Below are 23051 nucleotides of genomic sequence, written 5' to 3'. Positions count from 1 at the left end.
TTTCTATAAATGTAATTGTGTTTGGAAGGTGATTGCTGTTTTGCTAGAGGAGGATCAAGTTGCAACACAACCCAGGTGGAAACCAGGTTCTCGACAAACCAGTCTGTCTATTAGTGACAGCTGTTTCCAGTTAAATACTAACCAGCCATTCCTCCACGGTAAGGGAACTTTATTCTACACCTCTTACTATGCAGTCTGAACTCTTCTTCCTTATGCAAAATACCATGCTTTTTGTCATGACCGAAGTGCAAACAGCACATATCAGGATATATAGATGACATAAAGCCCATTTTTCTTTTAATTGTGCTAATCTTGCTGTAACTCTGTGCAGATGGGTTTCACACAGGGAACATCAGAATGTCCTAGCTGCTGTGAAACCTGAACTATAGCTAGCGATTAGCATGATATATCGGTGTCTTGGATGTAATTTCTTGCCCCTGTTCTTGAAGGGCCATCCCAAGGGATGTCATTTTATTTAGGCTCTTGATGTTGACACTAGGGCCAAAGTTGCAAATAAAACAAGGCTATTGAACAGGGAGAATATAGCCTGATATATTTGAACTGCGGGTATGTCTTCCCCTTGTAAACAGTAGATGTTCAGATGAAAAGAAAAATGAAAAATAAAGCATCTGTAATGATGTTAGGAAGACCTATTGTAGCACACAACCATACATATTCCAACATGAACATGAGTTGAACCAGAAAAAACCTAGCCTGTGCTGTTTCCTGTTTGAGACTTAGCTTAATTTTCAGTATATGTACTGACATCAGATCAGACTGGCTTGTTTATGCCCAGACTAATTATTCTATTAAGTTCTTGGCTGTCTTCCTTTTTGCTTTCTACTTCAAATTATTTTTATTCTTTCTCTAGTCCCTTCTTTTTTCTTTTATAGCATCAAAAGCAACCCACTGTTAATAGAAATATTCTTCATAATTACATCTTAGCTTCTTTGGTTGTTGCTATAGCAGCTAATTATGCTTTTTCATCTACTGTGAGTTTATTTATTGCTTTTCTTTCTTGATTTTTTTTTTTAATGGTTTAGACCGAAAAATATCCTGCCTATGTGTCTCTCAAGTTCAGAGGCAGACGCTACTTTCTGTTCATGGATTACCTGAAAAGACAGGTGTTGGTTTACTGTATAGAAAGAGCATAATATGTGTTTGGAACATCTGGCAGCCCTCCAGTCCTCAGAAACTTTTAATGTGTGACTCAGAGGTATGTTTTAATAACATTGTATATTTACTCAGTGAACAAAAGGCTTTATTATGTTTATTTTGTTTTCTTGTCTTGCCGCAAGATATGTCTTCTTTTGAGAAACAGATCTGAGCCTTGTGAGCAAAACATTGTTCTCACTCATTGTGCACCATTACTGGAATGTTCGTTCGTGGTGGTGTGTGGTGTTTGTGTGTGTTTTTTATTTGTTTCTTTCTTTTTAAAGTTTGACTCCATTTTATGGTTGAAGAGTGAATGGAACTAAAGCAGCTATTCCAGATGTAGTCAGGACTTCCCTCTACTCATCACTATCACACAGTTAAATTCTGTGATGGCAATTATGTCATAGCTTTCCTGCTGCACAATGGCTTCCAGCTTCTCTTGTTTGTTGCCCATACTGCGTGCATTAGTGTACATGCACTTCAAGTGAGCTGCTGATTTCACTCTTAATTCAGGCTTTCCATCCTTAGGCTGATCTTTGGAGAGCCCGATTTCAATCCCTTCCCCCTTCAAACCTAGTTTAAAGCCCTCCTGATCAGCCCTGCCAACTTATGGGCTATAGTCCTCTTGCTCTCCCTAGAAAGATGAAGCCCATCTGATCTGAGGAGACTAGGTACCATGGAGTTTGCCCCATGGTCAAAAACCCCAAAATTTTGACAGTGACACCAATCCTTAAGCCACCTATTGATGAGATGGGCTTTTCTACCTCTCTCTTTATTTAGTTCCTCATCCATCCCAGATAGCACAGGAACTGAGGCAAATATCACTTGTGCTCCCGTCCCATGAACTGACCGACCCAGTTCTTTAAAGTCTTTTTTAATTATCTTAGTACTTCTTCTGTTGATGTCCTCGCTGCCAGCTTGGACTACTAACAGGGGATAGTAGTCTGAGGGCTGAATTAGCTTCAGAAGTCTTCTATTAATGTCCCTCACCCTGGCCCCAGGAAGGCAGCAGAGCTCCCTGTGGGATGGGTCTGGGCGACATATAGGGCCCTCTGTTCCCCTCAGAAGGGAGTCGGTGACTACTACCACTCTTCTTTTTTTTTTTTCCTCTTACAGCTGCAGTTGTAATCCTTCTTGTGGATGAGGTCCATCCAGGGGGCTCTCCAGGTGGATCTTCTTGGCTGTCCTCTGCCTGATTTTCAGGGTCCAGGGCCTCATATCTATTTGTTAAGGGCACCAAGGGTGGTGATGGGGATCGAGAGAGGGTTCTTTTACCTCTCCGATCAGGGACCTGTTTCCATTCCCCCCCATCAATTAGATCTGCTCTATCTGCTCTTCAGCTTTGTGACAGTAGATGCAGACAATTGTCTTGAAAAGAGAAAGCCTACTGAAAGTCTTGTATCCTATTCCCTTTTAAACAAACTGTTCTCTTGCCACAAACATCTGTAGTCTGTCTTTTCTGGATTTGCGTGCTTAGGAAGAACAAACATATTTCAGGCTTATCAGATCATTTGCCTTTATCGTGATACCAACCATGCATATTTTTACTGTTTAACAGGTAACATGCTGCTGCTTTAGTCCAAATAAAACAACATTAGTTTTTGCTGGAACAATAGATGGCTCATTGTTGGTGTGGGACCTTCGAGAAGACTCGAGAATGCACCCTCACGTGATGATCGGTGACACTGACTGGACGTTTCGAGTTCCAACATTTTCCACTGGTTAGTATCTACACAATCTGATTAGTAATTTTGTGGGCAGTGAAACAATTCCACTACTATTAATTCTTTTAAGGACACTATCTCTTCAGTAGCCTAGCTTAGCCAGTTTGGAGATAATATTTAGTCGAGTAGAAATTGCCAATCAGTAATAGCTGTGAAGAAATATAAGCCAGCTCAATATGCATCAAGCAGTGAGAACAGAGAGGTGGACCAGATGTGGAACCTAAGGAGTATCGTAATTTTAAAATGGACTACTCAACTACTACTTCATCTGAAATCATGAGCTTCATCTTATCTCCCTTAATATAACCTACGTTTCTTTTTATCTACATCTAAACACACATATTAAGATATATTAAAACCAAAACAAAGTAATTTAAGACTGTAAAACACAGTTTTTCAAATGTAATTTAAAGGTTGCAATCTTTGCAAATCATCACACAGAATCACAGAATGTCAGGGATTGGAAGGGACCTGGAAAGATCATCCAGTCCAATCCCCCCGCTGGAGCAGGAACACCCAGATGAGGTTACACAGGAAGGTATCTAGGCAGGTTTGAATGTCTCTGGAGAAGGAGACATTCCAGGCTGCTCACTGGGCAGCCTGTTCCAGTGTCTGTCACCCTCACCGTGAAGGAGTTTCTTCTCAAATTTAAAATGGAACCTCCTGTGTTCCAGTTTGTACCCATTGCCCATTGTCTTACCATTGCCTCTTGTCCTGTCATTGGTTGTCACCAAGAAGAGCCTGGCTCCATCCTCATGACACTCATCCTTTACATATTCATAAACATTAATGAGGTCACCCCTCAGTCTCCTCCAAGCTAAAGAGCCCCAGCTCTCTCAGCCTTTCCTCACACAGAAGATGCTCCACTCCCTTCATCATCATTGTTGCCCTGCGCTGGACTCTCTCCAGCAGTTCCCTGTCCTGCTGGAACTGAGGGGCCACAACTGGACACAATATTCCAGGTGTGGTCTCCCCAGGGCAGAGTAGAGGGGCAGGAGAACCTCTCTGACCTACTGACCACCCCCCTTCTAACACACCCCAGGTACCATTGGCCTTCCTGGCCACAAGGGCACAGTGCTGGCTCATGGTCATCCTGCTGTCCTCAGGATCCCCAGGTCCCTTTCCCCTACACTGCTCTCTAACAGGTCATTCCCCAACCTATACTGGAACCTGGGGTTGTTCCTGCCCAGATGCAAGACTCTACACTTGCCCTTGTTATATTTCATTACATTTTCCCTGCCTAACTCTCCAGCCTTCTTAGATTTTGTCTTTTCTATAGTAAGCAGTGATTTATTTCTATACCTGTTACTTATGGAGCTTGAAATTAACATAATACTTTTCATGGTAACCCCGAAATGGCAGATTTTAATGAAATGTCTGGTACAGTGGCATAAATGGTGCAGTATTTATTTGGAAAATGAGAAGTAAATACAAATGGTGAAACATAGATTTATCTAGTAGTATTAATATTTTGTTATTTTAGGAAACAGTTTGCAGTATGGTATTTGAGACAAATGTAACTCTTTGTGAAGTGATTATTTGCTATTCCCTCTTTGTAATTGTTGGTCTTCCATAAGCCGAAAAGTGATTGGCATTTTGTTGTTGTTTGTGTTGAAAATAATATAGTATTTACCTTTCATTATCCTTAATTACAGATGGTGTTCTAAACACAGTAAACCACACCTCTCCCATACTAACAGTGGAATCTGTCTCAACCTTTCTCCACACTGATCAGAATTATGGGCTCTCAAGCCTGTCTTATCAGGAGGGTATGTAAGCTGCTCTTCAAACCATCAAGACATCTGATTCTTTCTTTAGGTATCTAGTGAAACAAATACAGCCGAAATCCAGTTTGTAATTCTATTCTGCCTTTTAAGTTGCCTGTAGTAGTAGTTGCATACAACATTGATGTTTATTTTCTACTCTCATTTTTATGTGATGTTCATCCAGTGCAGTTTCACATCAGATGTGGGTGTGTGTTTGTTATAATGTCTATTTTAAAGGCAATATTTTGTTCTTCCATGATAAAACAAATTGTCACTCAAAAACTGCCTATAGAGAAGTCTTGGAGCTTCTGTAATGTCTTTAAAGAAGTCAGAATGCATTTAAAGAAGACTTTGCACTCCTATTATGTCCAAAAAAACACCTATCTAAAAAAGTGGAGCAACTTGCTTATATCCAAAAGCACTTAAAGTATGTGACGCTACTTGGTGGTTCTTCCTGTGCTTTTTGCCTGATTTTTTCATAACCAACCTTTGAAAAGAAACGTTAATCCTCATGCCCTCAAATTCTCAACCAGTGTGCTAGAAGAGACATTATTCCTTCCATCGCAGATTTACACTTGGAAATCCATAGCAGTCCGAATAAATGTGCTGCATATTGCAGGTTTTACAAGATTTCATCTATTGCACTTTATGTTCTGTTCCAAAGTCCCTGCAGAATCAAGACATTTTAAAAGATGCAGACAGAGAACATCTGCCTATCTGGTAGGACTAACTGATCATATTAGTTTCTTGTCTTTTTCTTCATTGGTAGAATTAGGGTGCTTTTCCTTTTTATGCAGCTGAGAGGATCATAAAAGTTTCAGGGAATTTATTAACCTAGGAAAAGTTTCAAATCCTTTGATATTGCTCAGGACGAAGGGCAGTGTATGAATATAAACTGCTACTATTCCTTCCATAGAAATCTCAGGCCCTCCGTTTCAGATAGCTTCAATGGATGAAAATGGAATCCTCAATATGTGGGTGAGTAATGTATGTATAAAAAGAGAGAGCATCGTGTTGGAATAATAAAATACTTCTTCAAATATAGAAAACGAAATCCATGATTTCTATTAAGAATTTCCTCCCTGAAAAGTACAGCAACACCAGCCATTCTGGTGGAATTCTCAAAATTTTTTACTTGACTCCCTAATGCTGTGATGTTATCCGTAGGCAAAGCTATTAACAGGTACACAAATTCATGAAAACAGGCAATCAGTAGTCCTGCTTCATAGGAATGTGTCCACATATTTCTATTAATTGAGTAATAGACCCCAGTCCTCTTTCACCCACCTACTTTGTTTTACTTGAATCACAGTGATGTCAGAGACTTTACTAAATGTATGTGACGAGTGACATAATTTATATAAAATAAATGTTCAAAGGCAAAATTTAAAGGTCTGTTGATAAGGTTACCCTGCCTAAAAAATGACAGGCAGGTAAGCACCAGGTCTGTAGGTCTTAATTAACTGTTCTGCCAGCTCTTCTTTCTGTTGGATGTGTTCAGTCTTCTTCTGATGCAGCTTTGGCCCAGCTGCTGAACCTGTTATTTTCATTTGAATTGACCTTGCTTGAGGAACTGAATGGCTCAGTGAATAATAAGGGGATAAAAGTGTTTCCTTCTATATCAGTAGTTAAGTCTCTTAAAGCTCTTAAGTAATTTTTAGTAGCAACAGGCTCAGACCAAATGATCTGCCTTTAATTGCCAACTAACAATTAAATGTAGAATGTCACTTCCAATATTCTGCTTTACAGCAGGGAACATCTGGCAGGCACATGGAACTATTTTTACCATTGCAGACATTGACAGGATAGAGAATCTACCTGTGATCATTATCATGTTAGACTTAACTATCTAAACGTTCCTTTACAGTTATACATTATTACATCTAGTTTAAATACTTTAAAGTCTAGTAAATATTGCTTATTAATGTTAAATATTGACTTTTCAGGTAGTTGTTGAATTACAAAAAGTGGATTTAGCTGGATCACAAACTGATTTAGGTGAGTACTGTAGGTTAGAGGTAGAATAAAGTTCTTGAGTTTTGAGATTATTAAGTTAGAAGACAGAGGGAGAGTCAGTGATGGCAAAAATAGTTTAGAAGAAGGCTAAATTACTGAGGAAAAGATTAATTCTGAATAGGACTTATATCTGATATTTCAAGTTATTGGGCAGGTATCATGAGAGTTATTTTCACTGCTGTCTGAATCTCATCTACTAATGTATGTAATGTATGGTGGTAATTGCCACCATACATTTCTTATAATGTCAAAGCAGATTTCTGTGTCCTCAACAGCTTTTTCTCAAAGACTATGAGATTTTATGTCCTTCTCAATCCTCCTGTTCTTTCTTTAGTTTTAACCAAGTCTGTTATGATGCTTTTGTTGTTGTCTATATCTATATCTCTTTGCTGATTGTCCTGAAAGTTCTCATTTGGTGAAGGTACTTAATTTAGTGTGAGAAAAAGTTTCTGTTAAAAAAGTAAAGAACAAAGTCCATTCAGCCCTTTCTGAGTTATGTGAATGAAGATAATTACATTTTTTTGTTCTTTGACCAAAATTAGACTTACATACTTGCCTAAATAGAAGAGGCTGTGATTAAAATCCTGATACATTTTAAAATACATATATAAACAATGAAGTAATGCTAACAAACTAGAAGGTTTTTATCAATTTTCTGTTGTATAAGCTCGTGTGCAATGCCTGGCTATATTAAGCTGCTGAAACTGGATGGTGTGTCTGTGAAGAGATACATTTTAAAGCTGTGATCATGTGTTGACACAGTTTTGCTGCCACCAGCATTAATTTTTTTCCTCTGCAAAAAATGCTTGTGTTTGAACAATTAGAATTATCTATGTTAGTCTCTACTAACAATTAACATAGACTGACTTTATGGAAGCATTATTACAGTTTCTCATTACTGTAATTCATTGTTGAAGATCCAAGAGACATAAATGTGCTTTTTCACCAGTGATAGAATTGAGTTTTATGGAGTCATATCACAGGAGGTTATATGCATAGTGCAAAACTCAAACTTATAATCATGTTTCCCTTTCTTTGTCCTCTGTCAATGATTACAACTCCTCTGATTTGAATTATGAAGTGTATAGTTCTAAATTATGTGATTCTTACCTACTAAAAGCTCAATCTATAATAAACAATTTAATTATGGAATAGACGTTTACTTACTCACTTAGGTTTTAATTTGATGATAGCACTTTCTTAATGCAAAGTGCTTAAATCAGTTTAAATAATTATTTTCTATAATTTTAGGTTTAATTCCTGGAGGGAAAGTGAAGTTAGTACATAGCTCTACTGTGGAATTGAATAACAGGTAAGAAAACAGGGGCATTTAGACTTCACATGTGTATCTCTTGAAGCTAATTTTTCCTATGCTTTATTAATTTGCCGTTATGTAAGATATGTTTAACGATATTTTCATTAGGTTTTTTTATATACATACACTTATTCTTAGAGCTAGTCATAGCCATTTTAGATCAAGAGCTTCTGTATGTACTTGCATAGTTTTATGAGACAAATTCCTTTATTTATGTCATCTTTTACCATTATGTTTTTCTAGCCTTTTCCCAAAGGATGTGCGCCAGAGAATGCCCCAGACACTGACTGTTAAATTTCTGTCTTCTAATCCTAATCATTTCATTGTTGGAACAAACATCGTGAGTAATGTGCTGAAATTCATCTCATAGTTGGGATTTTTTTTTTGAAACTGCACCATTTACTTGGAATTTTACCAGTAGACTGTAGATGAAATTTATAATTTGAGACTATTATTAAAATATGTTAGCTATTAAAATTTGTTAGCTATTAAGGATCGCTTAAGGTAGCAGCTCTGTGAATTATTTAACTTTTTCTTGTGATACTGATTAAAAAAATGAACAAAATAAAACAGAAGTTGCATTATGTTGTTCCTAGGGGCTGGTAGGCCACGGTACAAGACATGATCTAAAAGTTGTTCCAAAACTATTCAGACCCCAGGAGAATGGACTGAGATCAATAAGCATCAACACAATTGATTTCTTCCCTTTTGGAAAGCCACTATTTTTGGTATGAAAACATTTTAATATAATACAAGTTTCATTTTTAGTTACATGCTGAGAGAGGATTCCTAATTTGATGTATTTAACTAGATGTGATAGTTGATTTACCTTGCTAATTCCAATCTGCCGTGAAGGCTGAAACCAAATCTTGTGTCCTGGTGTTCGAACTCTGCTTATGTAGAAGGTGGAAAATCTGGCTCGCAGAAACAAATGGCAATCTCACTTCAGCCTGATAACTTCTTATTTGTTCTTACTGAATATCAGCATGACAAGCATGTCTTGTGCTGTTGATGAAACCTCAGCAGTTTCTCACTTTCATCATCCATCTCCTAGTGACATCGCTTTGGAGACAAAATTTCTGTATTGCTGTGAAATACAGATGTGTGGGGCAGCCCTGGGCATTCCCTGCTCCCTGCCCCACAGCCCCGGGGCAGCGTTCCTGTGAGCCCGCGTGTTCAGATCTGCCCTCAGCAGTTCCTGGCAACACACCTCTTGGCTTTATTTGTCTTCTTTGAGAAAATGTATTCAATACAAGTTGAATCTGACTTGGGTAGGATTTTCCATTTGCTTATCTTTGCATACATTGGTACTTGATCCTCTCTGTCTTTCTAAAATTGCCATGGTTTACATGACTTCATTTGGATTGCCTAAGGTATAAAATGAATGTGTTTGGCTACAGAGTATATATTTTGTGTCACCTCTGCGCAGTCAGAACATTCTTTTACCAGTGTAGATGTTCTTAAATTTTTCATAAATGCATTTCTTTAGAGCGATGCTCATTTCTACATGTTTGGATCTGCAGAGTCCTTTTAAATGTAAGCACAATTTCCAGAGTCACTGTAAAAAGTCATCATAATTTGAAAATTCTAGGAAGTCTTCCCTATGTAGAGGTGGCCCAGAGTAGTAAGAATAATTATTAAGTAGTGGAATAATTATTAAGTAGTAAGAATAATTATTAAGAATAATTATTTTCTGTTTTCATAGAATAGTTCATTTTGTACCTGGGCTAGAGCAAGCTTGTAAATGTTATACTAGGCCAGACAAAGAGTATAAGAAAATATCTGGAAGTAGTGATGTCTGCCTGTCTTTGGTTTTAGTTGTGCATTATGAATCAGTTTAATATCCTTATATTGTTAAATGTAGCCTGTCCTGAAAGCTATTCTTGGTTTTACCGGTTACTTGTGTCACTAAGTAGCTGCCTGAATTGGTCACTTAGGCTATGACCTCACCCCAGTTCAGACTTGATCGCAGCATTAGCGAAGTTGATCACTTGAGACCTTGTTTTAAAATAGGAAACGAGGACTTCAACCCAGGATTAGTGGATTAGATTACTCTAGTATGCTTGTACAGAGTTACTGATTTTGAACTTAAAATTACATTGAAAGCTAAAATCCAGATAGTCCGTAGAGTCAGATATGAGATATGTGCCACTTGAGTCAGATAACTACTTCTACTTATGTGATTGGTATTCTCAAGAATTGAATTGCAGTTTTTATCTTGTTTAGTTTGTTTTGTTCACAGAAAGTATTTTCTTTTTGACTACCATCTAGGTTGGCTGTTCAGATGGCAGTATCAGGCTACACCAAATGACATCAGAGCATCCCCTCCTGCAGTGGAATGGCAGCACCAATGGGCAGCCAGTCATTGCGCTGCAGTGGGCTTTAACCAGGCCCGCCGTATTTTTTGTTCTGGATGCATCATCTAACATTTACATTTGGGATCTTCTGGAAAACGATTTGTTGCCTGTGGCAAAGCAGACTGTTCCGTTAGAGAAGTAAGTACATTGCTCTATTTTTAACAAAATATTAATATTATTATTACATCTTGACTGGAGTTTGTTTTTTTTTTATGGCATTAAATGTTCATTAGAATTGCTTTTCTAACTGTATTTTTTAAACCGTTGCACAAATGGAGAGACTATAGCAAGCTAAATTTTAGTTCATCCTTATTTACTCATTCTTTTATACAGTCTGATGAAGGAGAAATAATATTTAGTATAAATCCAAATCAGGTATAGTGTTATCAGTTGGAACAGATGTCTGTGCATGGAGCAGCTGCTGTTTACACAACCAGAAAAATTTTGTTCCCACTAAAATCCTTGGACTGCTTTAAGTTCAAAGATAGCTTTGCTGGATCAGGATCAGCCTCTAAAATAGGCAAGATATGTTGGAGAACATTTTCAAATACCTATATATGGTATGGTTACCAACATAAAGAAATATATTTTGTTCATTGTCAGAAAGTAAACAAGAATATTTTTGGCTAGCACCTATTCACCAAGACTAACATCAGGGTAGTCTCACAGTGCCGTTCCTGTAGTCAGTGTAGGGAGCTGGGTGTCCTGTGGCTTGATGCAGAAAAGGTATTTAATATAGCCTTTCTGAAATAGAGCCTGGAGAGCTCTCCTTCTTCCCTGATGGGAGCCCTGCTGCAAGAATCTGTCTTCCCCAGGTTTAAGTTAATCCTGGTGAATATCTAACACAGGGGTATCAAACTCATTTTCACCAGGGGCCACATCAGCCTCGTGGTTGCTTTCAAATGGCTGAATGTCATTTTAGGACTGGATAAATGTAACTACTACATTCACACAGTTCTAAAATTACGTTTGGCCCTTTGAAGGCAACCGCGAGGCTGATGTGGCCCCTGGTGAGAATGAATTTGATGCCCCTGATCTAACAAGAAGTTTTCCTTGTATCTTTGTAATCTATAGCAAAGTGCTGCTAGTTTGGAGAGAAAATAGTGCAATTTTTGGAGTGGCTACACGGTACTTGAAAATCTCATTTAAAAATAGTTCATTTTTACAAGCTTGAAGTAATTTTAAAGTCATTATTAGAAATCGATGGTGGAATCTGTGAACTGGGCAAGAGTTGCCTGTTGTGTTTCCATTCAATGATTGCAACTGGTGAAAAGCTAAAGAACATGCTGGGACTTGAAATAGTAAGGAATATTACACTATGATGAGCATAAAAAAGGAATCATAGTTAACTAGAAGTAACCTGCTAAAGACAAGTTTGAAAACACCCATTTCTATTAATTTTGCCTTAATTAAAACCTCTCCCCCATTGTTTTGATTTCAGTGTTGTAACTATGGCTCTCCTGGGAGAACCAGAAAAAACAAACGGGTTATTAGGCCTTGTGCTGGCCAAAGCATCTGGAGAGATAGACATTCAGTTTGTAAAGAAGAAGTGGGCATTACCTCAGCCCGAGGAATCTGAAAAACTACATATGATTTTATTGCAGTCTTCTTAGAAACAGTCCACCTCTCTGTACAAATTACCGCAAAATATTCAATTATTTTTGATAATAAATTAAAAGATTTGTAATGTAATTTTGTATTTGTATATAACTTGTATATATTTTAAAGAATATTAATACAATATTTCAGCTGAAACTTTATATTTTATCATAAAAATGACAACCTAATTTAGCATTATTATACTTTAAAATGTGATGCACTGTATTTCATTATTGAAAGTACTCTAGATGTATATATTTTCAATAAAATACTGGAAATATATTCCTATAAATTACACTGCGGTTTCTCAATTTTCTACTTTGAAGTAAATGATAGTAATCTTTTGGTTGTGCCTCTGTATAAACAACCTGAATGTATGGACACTTATACCTCTGGGCCTTTTACAAACTAAGGCTTGGTAAAACTTTCTTATATCTACCTAAAAACATGATGCAAACATTTCAGAATACAAGTTTACATCTCATGATATGTTACTACTGATTTTGACCCCAAAACTTTGCAAAAGGAATACCTGACTAACTCAGATTGTCCTTCTATGTACACTACCTGTTTGGATCAAACTATGTAAATAATATGCATGTGAGATTTACTAAAATTCTAAATCTTTTTGGATTTCTGATGTAAAACAGAAAATACTGACCTGTTTAATCCTTCAAATCATTTCCAAACCTCTTGTAGTGAGGAAAAGGATAGTTGTTTGTTATATTATACTAGGTTTTGTCCACTATTGGTAAAGTTTGTACTGAGACCAAGCACTGAAAATGCCTTTCGCTTTTGTAGCCTCAAATCTTCTGATGCAAAGATCATGAGGAAAACCATGATTAAATTTGGGGAAAAAAAGGATGGCTGGAAGACAATGTGTTCAGAATTGAGTGAATCTGTATTTAAGATATGTACCATCTCCTAAAATATACTGAAATAATTTGCAAATTCTAATGAATTCATTGCGAGCGTTTTTCCGTGTAAATTGTTTCTTGAGCAAACTCAAAGTGGCCACATGATGGTGCCAAGTCACAGTGGTAAAAAATGAATGTCTTCTATACACAGCATAATACCACTTTGGGAATGAGTTTGCTGCATGTTCCCCTTTCCTCAAAAGCAGCAACTGCAACCCAGAAAGCCTGATGAGCTGTCCGAGGGACATGCATTTCAGAGACCATTTCACTATCCTTTTTCTTTGGTCAGTCATAGTTCTGGGTTTTTGTAATGGCCATAAACACAAATGACTCTCCTTCATTGTTGGGTTCATATAGTAATAATGTACAGTCCAAATTAAATTATAACAAGTTTATTAATCCAGATAAAGAACAGGTGAACAGGTACTTTTCACAGTAAAGTAGCAGAGCATCACTACGGAGATGCATAGTAAAAAAACTAAACCCAAATCTCATTCTTTCCCTCTCAGATAGAAAGATGCACCCTCCACTGCTCCTCCCCCCAATTTAAGATCAAAATTAAGCTTTGAAATGATAGTAGCCTCCTTAAAGAAATCTCTTCCTTATGATTTCATCACTTTCATGATTTACCATCCTGAATTTTCTTCCTGCACCCGCTTCCCTACATGGAAACTGTAAACAAGGGGCTGGGGTGTTCCTGCCTTGTTCTGTGCACAGTGGTGCTGGGTTTTTCTCCCCAATATGCAAAACGGAAAAAGCATCAACCTTCCCACAGAAGTAGCTGATGGAGCTGCTGTCGACAGGTATGTCCGAATTCAAACATCCGAATATTTTAGGCCAGTGTGTATTTGTGCTTGTGCTGCCTGGAGAGCTGGGAGTGAGTCAGTTCTTGCACTGGGCCTGTGTTTCTTGCTTAAAAAGTGAGTTTTCTTTCTTGAACTGCAAACTAATGTCGTAATACAAATGCATCCTGTGCTGGCAGTGCTGTTATGGGAATGCAGGGGAAAACTGTGTAGAAGTTGCTGCTCTCTTGTGCATTCTCCCACTGGATAAGTGCAGACTGTTGGAGTGATGACCCGTCTCATGTGAGCAATGGGGCCTGTTGGTGGAACAATTTCTGAGCATATATCTGCTCTGAAAAGTGGGAGGTATTGGTCAGCTGCAATACAAGGGAAGTGTTCCGTGCATAAGGACTTACATAATTGTTTGAAACAAAATACTCAGTTTTCCATCAGCTGCTTCCAATGGTTGTCAAGTTTGTATTATTAACATAAGGTGTGGAAATTTGCACATTTCATAAGAAAGCAACAACATGATTAATTAAGAATTAGACCCTGGATATGAAAGAAAAAGTTCACTGGTAATTCCAAAGCATTTCATATCCTTATTATTTTTACCAGTAGCTCTGATAAATGTGCACACATTCTATTGATTGATTTTTATATGATATGTAAACACCACTATAATGAACATTTAAAATAGCTCAAATAAATATATTTTTCCCACCTATGGGCAGTTTTGGAATTCATATTCTTAACAGTATGAACTGTAGTTAAAGTTAACTGACCTATGTAATAGATACTGATGATTCAAGTGATACAGAAGTTAAATCACTATCCACCCGTATTAATAACTTTTGTAAAATATAACTTCTTGCTCTGAAGCCAAAAAATCCTGGCAGCAAGAATGAAACATTTTAAATATGCAAAATGCCAGAAAGTTTTGGCTAAACTTCTGCTTTTATTTTCCACTTCATGAACATACTTTGAAAGCCTTTTCTATTTAGAACATAAATATTAATATTGTTTTCATTGGATTCTGTCATCTCACAGATGGGAAAATGAAGTTTTCGGTAGCTGAATAATAAGTTAACTGAGTCACAGGATTCTTGAATCAGATGGCTGATTTCTTACAACTGTTTAGAAATGCTTTTATTAACCTGTCAGCCTATATTTGCAGTAGAGTTTGGGAGAACAAGAATAGCATGATTCATCTTTTGTACCAGAACACTTGTTTTAATTGTTCTGAAGGTGACCATCCTACCCAATGCAATTTTGCCTTATTTAATCATAACTGTCATTTGGTTATGTTGAAAGATCCAGGAGCATTGTAGCTCCCATAGCAATGAGGGGATATTTTACTAGCTGGAATATTTTTAGCAGAACACAGTTAAAACATAAAAATAGATCTTTTTTTAAAATATCTTTTTTTGCCTGATGGAATTGGAAAGTCCATCTAGGTTTGTTCTAGGTGTGGAAATTGGCTGGAATAAAGCAAACGCTGAAGTGTCGTTGCATTACACAGCCTGTTGGGAATAGGCCTATTGATAAAATTCACTTAGGAACTAACCAGAATTAGTGGCCATGCTTGGTGATATGCAAACCAGGAAAGGTTATGCAGATACTGGGACAGGAAACTGGTTGACGAGCCAGATTTTCATTGCCAGCTGGATTTCCAGCCAGGCTCACCAGGATTCTGTTTGTAGACAAACACTCCTTGTCCATCTGTTTCTGAGCCTCCTCGGCTGTGAGAAGGAGGGTGGCAATTCCAGTTACAGCTCCTCTTAAAGAAATCAGCTAACGTCTCTTTTACTAGTAGTTCCTGAAGGTTTCAGCAAGTGAAATTCTCTTGCCATAGTTCCTGTTGTAGGCCTTTTCATGCGTTATTCAAACTGCCATAGGAGAGTCTAGGTCTTGATGTTACAGCATAGGAAATTATTTAGGTGGCATAGGAAGTGACAGGAAGTGATTTAGGTGGCGCTCTGTGAAAACTGCTACATGAAAGATCCCATTGGAGCTGTTTAAGAACGGATTATATTTCAAGCTGTTTTTTCACTCCGAGCCTCTTAGCACGATTACAGAGTTTTGCTGCTCACCTCCCACGTGCTAATCATTGGCGTGAAAGGTGGAGAAGGGGTGTGGGCTGCCCAGTCCTGGGAGTTCCACATTATTCACACTGTTCTGAAACTGAATAAATAGGATATCTGCTTGCTGCCGTGGGGAGGCACTGAAGACATCCTTAGAGTGTCAGCCAGCCCTTCCAGTTCCCTGTGCTCTTTAGGAAAGGAAAGAAAAATGCATTTTCAGTGTCTGATGCTTCAGCAGTCGCAGTGTAGGTCACGGCATTTGCCATTCTTTTGGCTGTTAAAACCAAAGTAAAGTTCACTTGACACAGTAATGGTTACATCCCACAGGATTTTACAGGTGGAAATAGAGTGACAACAAACCCAGCCAAGCAAAAAACAATCATTATGGGAATTACACTTCTGATGATGTTTTGCAAAAGCTTTGCATGAAGGAGGAAATGTTTATGTATGCTCTTAATGGTAAAAATAATCATTTTTTTTAATAGATCAGCCATGCCCAGCATTAGCTATTTTTAAAGAAGTCAGCAAATGCAATTATGCAGATAGCTGCTGACTATGGCTGGGAGGAAGGAGATGCTTGCTTCCCTCTGTGCAGTGTTTTCCACAGCCTTGCCCCAATTCACTCAGCCTTTCCTTTCTATATTCTGCAGCCACTGGTACCAAGCCCACTATACTGGGGATGAAAAGATGTCCCTTGATCAGATCACCTGAGATCTTGAAGGGTTTAAAGTGTTTTCACAGCTGCCACTGGAAGCTGGAGATTTTTACCTCCACAGCAGATAGTGCATTGGAGGAGCAATGCAGATGTTCTGTGTCTGACAGCATGCAAACCAGTCCATAATGAAATATTAATGATTTCTTCATACCAAATTGAAGCCAACCAAAATCAATGGAAATATTACCATGTATATCTTATGTTTCTCCTATACAGGCTGGGAAAAGTAACAGAAAGTCATTGCAAGTCTTTATATTTCCTGTATTTATATAGAGGTATTTATAGGCACTGATCATCCCCATGCTGCCCTCCCCCCACCAACACACACTCTTTTCTCTCAGGTTTCTGTCAGAAACTATAGTGTTTTCTCTTGGATTGTCAACATCAATATTGGTTTGATGCCATGAGCTGCCACTTGAGACAGGTAAAAGCGCTCAATCTATTGTCAATAGATTAAGGTGGTTTAGGTGGAAAAAAAATCTCTGAGTAAGCGTTGAAGTAAGTGATTTGTAAATCCAGTGAAACGCTCAGAATGAATGGAATGGCACAAAAAGAGGAGAATTCAGGTGTGTGCAAGAGCGATTTCCAACTGCAAATGGTGACCCATTCTGGCCACCCTGTCTCCTTACTGGGGTGCCAGCTCTGCGTTCTGGAGACCCTTCTCCCTTCTGGATGCTAAATCCCAAAAACTATCGTATAGGTGTGCGGTTGGGATACTTAGACCTGAGTGTGAGGCATGAGGGACTCTAGTGGTCTAATGCGGTCTGGATTCAATTTCCATCCCTCTCAAGTTTTCCCACATTATGGGAAACGCTGGCCCTCTCTGGCCAGGCCCTGGCCCCTGTTCTCGTCTCTTGAATAAAGGCACTAACGCTTGCACATAGTTTGAAAAATCTCTGGTTTTCATAGATGTAGCTTAAACTTTTTGACACTGTGCCATTAGATGGAATTTCAGCTCCGCATCATTTATATCCCATTACAAATTAAAGCAGCCTAAGTGCTCTGTTTTCTACTTACACACTGGTGCAACCCAGTTGAAAGCAGCAATGATACCCGAGCAAAAGCAGGAGTAAAGTAATATTGTAATAGCCTATATCACCCGTTGACATTTATAACATGATTATTTTTCACCTTTAGTTGAACCTTTATTTCTATGGGATTAATTAAATTTTATAATATGTTTGTTACCCTTTTCTGCCAGGTGTCAAGTGGTTTTTGCTTTTAGGAGTCTGAAATATAAGAGTTTCATTGGAAACTAATCCTATGCACAGGTCAGACAATCTGTTGCCGCTGAATAGGTTTAATACAATAAATAAAAAGCAGTTAGAATATATTATTAGTGTTTTTAGTCAAGCCTTGAGGCAGCTACAGTGTTCTTTAAGAGGTCTTGCCTCTTAGCCAGAAGTTCTGCTTTGCCAGCTGATAATTTCACTGCTATTCCTCTTTTGTGTGTCTTGTGACCAGGCAAAATGGCTCAACCCGTCTAGACCACAGGTGTTGCACATCAGGGATTTCATAACTTGCCTTTAACTCAAATTGCAATGTTTTTTCCTCCCTGTGATAGAAAAAAAAATACAGACCACAGCATCTGGTTAGACACATATTTTAGAAGATACATTTTTAATCCACTTGATTCCTCTTGGAGACAGAAGAACAGAGAGCTGGGTAAAATAGAGTTGCCTAGAGACATGGAGAAACTCTTCCAGAGGCTTAGAGAATGGATAGTCTGTAATGAGATATTTGCTTTCCTCTTTAAATAGCGAACGGTGAACCCTTACAATGAGTTGCATAAGGACGTGCACTCAGTACTGGAGGTTTCAAATGCCATATCTTAAGGGCAAAGAATTAAGAGAAAAATTTAATTAACTTTCCTCATCTAGAATAATTTTTGACAACCATTTGGGAGTCAAGTTGAAATAAGTGACCATGAGAAGAGTCTTTGTTTCACACAGCTTATATGATGGAGGTAGAAAAGATATGGGGTTTTTTGATTGTTGCATTTATTTGCGAGGTAACATGATACTTTTAATGCCCAGGCAGTTGAGCCAAAGGACAGGCTGATTAATAGCAGAAAAGTAGGATAAAGAAAGAAATGGATCTGAAACTGCCCTTCTAACCTTCATTTAGAAAATTAATGATTACCGAGGTTACTTTAGATATCCAACTATTTTTCACATTGTAAGATAGTGTCAAAGAGCCTAATTTAAAGATTAATTAATCCAAAATTATTAAATTCCCATTGAATATAATGAAATTCCTTCACTGGGGTTGTTTGGATTGGGACACGGGGCCTAAATTACTAGAGTACATTACTGTCGATTCCCTAAGTTCCCTTAGGCTTTTGCTTTACTTGCTCAATATTTAGTCTTTTGGTGGTTCAGCAAGGTCAATTCATTAGACAAATACATAACTGATGTTGTGGCTGCATGGGGTCCATGCTGTGCAGATACAACTGAAAATGACCTATCCACAATCTTCAAAGATAGGAAGTGTAGTTTACATTTGTTTAAAATCCATTTTACATTCTTCTAATATTATACAAAGATAAGGATTTCACAATATTCACAATCCTTGTATCCATGTCTTTGCAACACAAAAACTTTACTTCTTTAGTGTCCTTAGTGATCCCTGAAGTTTAAGATCTTTCCATGCAGGAAAACAGCCATATTCAAACAACAGGTCAATCTTATCCCATCCACATGGGCCAACAGCAAATGCTGAAGAAAGAAATAGAGAGTAACACAGGAAGCGTGCAATGATACTTTTCTTCCAAGTATGGTAAGTCTTCCAAGCCTCTGGCAATCTGTGGCATAGGAATTTTCTGACTCAGATCACAGTGTTTAAGAGGAAGAGAGGCATTTTTTTTCCCATTAATTCATCCAATAGCTTTTAAAAACTATTTTTATTTTGGCCTCCAAAAATTTTGTGGCAATATAGTCCACCAAATACTTGCATTGTGTAAATAAATACTTATGTTTTAAGCCTACTGGCTGATCAGTTTGTTAACTACGTCCTAGATCTTGTATTATCTGAAAAGGGAAACTTTAGCTGGGAAATAGAGAGGGAAATCATTTTTTCCCATACTATCTCTGTCTGTTAATGACTCCTCTTCCAAATATTCTTAGTTCCTTTCTGTGTTGAGGTGAGTTGCATTTAGAATATGATTTAGGCTCAAATGTTGTCTCACTTTGAACTACAGAGTGTTTTCTTTAATAGTCACATCTGGGAATACCAGTAAATTGCATCAGACCCTGCTCCAAGAATGCTTGTTTAAATAAGGATAGTAGATGTGTATTGGAATTAGCCTCTGGCAGAGCCTGGGAGCTTCAGCCCTTGCACATGCAAATGTAGCCTCCAGTAAAAGTCAATATTGGAATATGTCATTATTCCTAAAGTGACCACTTTTTAAAATAAGAAATCCTAATACTGGTGTAGAATAAGGCTGGTGATGTGGTAGGTTTGTAGTTTTGATCCCCCCAGGGTAATGAGGCAGGTAGCTTTCATTTAGAGGTTGAAGATTTCCAAAGCAGAGCAGAAAGGAAGGAATGTTGCAGCTGGGGAACAAGTGTCCCACAATCCAAGGGAGACTTTGGGCTTGTGAGCTCTGAATTACAGCATCCAAGTCTGCACACACTTCAGGGACAGATAAACTTCAGGTTCTTGCCACTCCTAATGCTCCTTCGGCGTAGCTGTGCTGGTGTCCAACAGCCTCATCTGTTAAGGATGGAGCATCTTGTCTGAGGTGCTGACTACTTGACTGACCATTAGACAGATTAATCATTTTGACAACAGTAAGTGTGTAGGTCCTTTTAGTGTTTTGGTTTTCAGTGTCTCCAGAGAGATGTTCCATTTCAAAGTGCAAAAATAAAACCAAACGGATATCCAAGACTGAGCTAGTTGTAAGAGGCTTGGTCAAGTCCATGAGGGGAATGAGTCCTCTGTATAATGCAGTGGAAAAGCTGTGATTGTTTAGAAAGGAACAGATCATCTTTGACTTTATAGATGACAGTAATTCTCCTTTTCTTAATTGTGCCTCTGTAGGCATCTTTTTAAAGCAAATAATATTTGCTTGATCCATAATATTACCATTTTGAATCTTTTCAGGTGGAAATTAGACTATCAGAATGAGTCAAGGTGTAACACATCAGCAGGTGACAGCTATTTGAATGATCTGGCTCTTAACCAGATAGTAGGAATTTGTAGGAAAAAACACACAATTTATTGGTCAGTATTGATCTCTGAAGTCAAAAGGTCGTGGGGAACAGTGACACCATTCAATTCCTAGGAAAGAACCAAAGACAAAGTATAGTTATCTTGTTTTTAAAACACAGATTCAAATACACTAGTAAAATATTGTCATGAGAAAGGAGTACAGGAAATAGGTGGAAGTTGTAAATATAGATGCTAATTAAATAATATAAATGTGTGTATATATTTTTCTCTGTATCTAAAACTTAGATACCTCATGTCCAGATTTAGGTAATTTAGAGATTTAATTTAGATTATGAAATGCTTTGATATAGATTAAAAGGCTGCTTTGTAAATGTAGCCACCACCTGCTCTGTGGCCATGACCTCCTCTCACAGCCAAGCTTGTCCTTACACAGGGGACCTCGGTCCTGGCCCAGGGACAGGCACCATTGCTGTCTCTGCCAGACAAGAGGTGTCAATTATGCATCACAGCAAAACAAGACAGATTTAGGATTCAGCATTCTTTTAGGTTCCTGGGATATCCCAAGATAATGGACTTCAGTGTGATGTGTTTCAAAGAGGGAGAAAAGTGTTCCTCCATGAATATTTCTTGGAGCTTTTTGTGGCACAGTATGATTGACAGGATTCAAAGGAGATGAAGAGAGACTGAGGCAATATCAGTCACTGCAAATCTCATAACTTTCTTCATCTATGTCAACATAAATCTGAAGTCTACTCTCTCTACCCCATCATCAGTCCGACAGACTAGGGGTTTCAACATAACAATATAATTTACCTCCACATTTCAAACAACAGAGGCAAGAACACTGGTTCCACAATGAAAATTTCATCATCGAGAGCTGCTGAAAACAATGTTTCTAAAATATCATTTTAGTAGATTTTCTGCAACACATTTCTTAGAGATTAAGTTTGTAATATTGCAGTGTAGAGCAATTGGCACTGCCTCAGAAAGGGCAACACAGCTGGTCACTCCTTTCAGGCAGCTTGTGCTTAAGCCACCAGCATCCCCCTGGGCAGGCACTATAGGGATATATAGCAAATGGACCATAGGGCAGCTAAAAGGCTGACAGTTGACATAAGGAAAATCTGCAGTGTCAGATTTATGAAGCTCCGGATGTTGATATTGGAGTTATTCACAATATTTCTATAATTTGCACCATTCGGCAGCTGAGACATAGAATGCTCTCTCCCAGGGGATCTCAATGTCTGATCTCCAAGAACGGTCATGAAAAGTTTCTAGTAAAAGTGACACAATTCGAATGAAATGAAACAGTGAGACAAAATTGGGAGGTACACGTATTTCATAAATGCCTTCTTCTGTGTGAATGTGGATTTTAAATCTTTATTTTAACCCCCCCATCACTAGTCTGCCAGACTGTATTGAAAAACACAGATTTTGCAGGGCATGACAGGGGAGGGAATTGGTGCTACTGTGTCGCAGAAGTAGAATAAAAAATGAGCACAGATTTGGGGTGTTTGCATTAGAACTGCGCTAGAAAACATTTCAGTCAGTGACCTGTGGACTGCACCTTGGGAACATTGAGACTGAGCACCTCTGTTCAGAGCCCTGGCAGAGCTCCCCTCTGAAAGCGTTACCTGAAGTACCTCTGCTTGTTCAAGGGGAATCTCAGGACACAAGGTTGGCTGCTAGGGCCACCAGTGTCTTTGATATAATTGCAGTGGCTGCTGAGAAAGCAGGTGAAGACCCCAATGGTATAACAAGGATACACAAGGTTGGATCCTAAGGCATCTGTTCTGCCTCTTCAATATTTTTCATCCCATGGTGAAGGTGAAGACCAAAGCTTCTGTATGGCATGGCAGGAGGTAACGAGTGGAAAGGTGCTGATGTTGCTGTAGAAGGGGATTGAGATCGTAGGTGCTTTCCCCTCCTTATTCCCCTCATGGAACAGAAGAACCCTGGCAGTGTGGAGCTGGGGGCTTCACGCACATGCTGGTGAGGAGGAAGGGGTAGGAAGACAAGACAGTGCTATATGGAGAAGATACGTTCATGCCGCACATTCCCTCCTTTCACACCAGAGGTTACTGCATCTTGCCCATATGCCCTTAACTGCCCAAAAACTAGAACCCACATGTGGTTAACCAACGAAGGTTTCTAAATTTCTGATTTGTTCCCTTCTAGAACCAATGTTGCCCATCCAGATCCTGCAGAGGAGAAATCAAAATATGATTAAGAAAAACAAATCTTGCTGTTGAGTGACTGTAAATATCAGGTTGAGCAATCAAAAAACCAAGTCCCATTTACCTGAAATACTGCTGAATACCTCAACATCTTGTGATGCATGCTCACACCATCTTCCAACATTTGTATTTAATAAAGGGGAAAAAGCAAAACCAAAAACAAACAAAAAAAAATCCCAACAGCCCACACCCAATGTGCTGAGTAATTGGC

At 38.3% G+C, this 23051-nt stretch overlaps 1 protein-coding gene across 1 annotated transcript in view; it reads left to right on the top strand.

Moving 5' to 3' along the window:
• The window catches only part of DYNC2I1 (dynein 2 intermediate chain 1), a gene marked incomplete at both ends in the record, with an annotated part of 29159 nt that extends 17213 nt beyond the window's left edge, over positions 1-11946 (top strand). The window contains 11 exons of the mRNA XM_080364226.1: positions 29-158; positions 1044-1216; positions 2714-2876; positions 4535-4648; positions 5562-5623; positions 6592-6643; positions 7913-7973; positions 8220-8316; positions 8573-8704; positions 10248-10471; positions 11775-11946. Of these exons, the coding sequence (XP_080220352.1) occupies positions 29-158; positions 1044-1216; positions 2714-2876; positions 4535-4648; positions 5562-5623; positions 6592-6643; positions 7913-7973; positions 8220-8316; positions 8573-8704; positions 10248-10471; positions 11775-11946 (1380 nt within the window). The remainder of the gene's footprint in view (positions 1-28; positions 159-1043; positions 1217-2713; positions 2877-4534; positions 4649-5561; positions 5624-6591; positions 6644-7912; positions 7974-8219; positions 8317-8572; positions 8705-10247; positions 10472-11774) is intronic.
• Positions 11947-23051: the final 11105 nt, after the last annotated feature.

This window comes from Nesoenas mayeri (genome assembly GCF_963082525.1).
Source record: "Nesoenas mayeri genome assembly, chromosome: 2".
In the NCBI taxonomy this organism is placed as follows: Eukaryota; Metazoa; Chordata; class Aves; order Columbiformes; family Columbidae; genus Nesoenas; species Nesoenas mayeri.
Note: the sequence above shows the minus strand (reverse complement) of the source record. Positions and strands in the feature narration are given on the sequence as shown.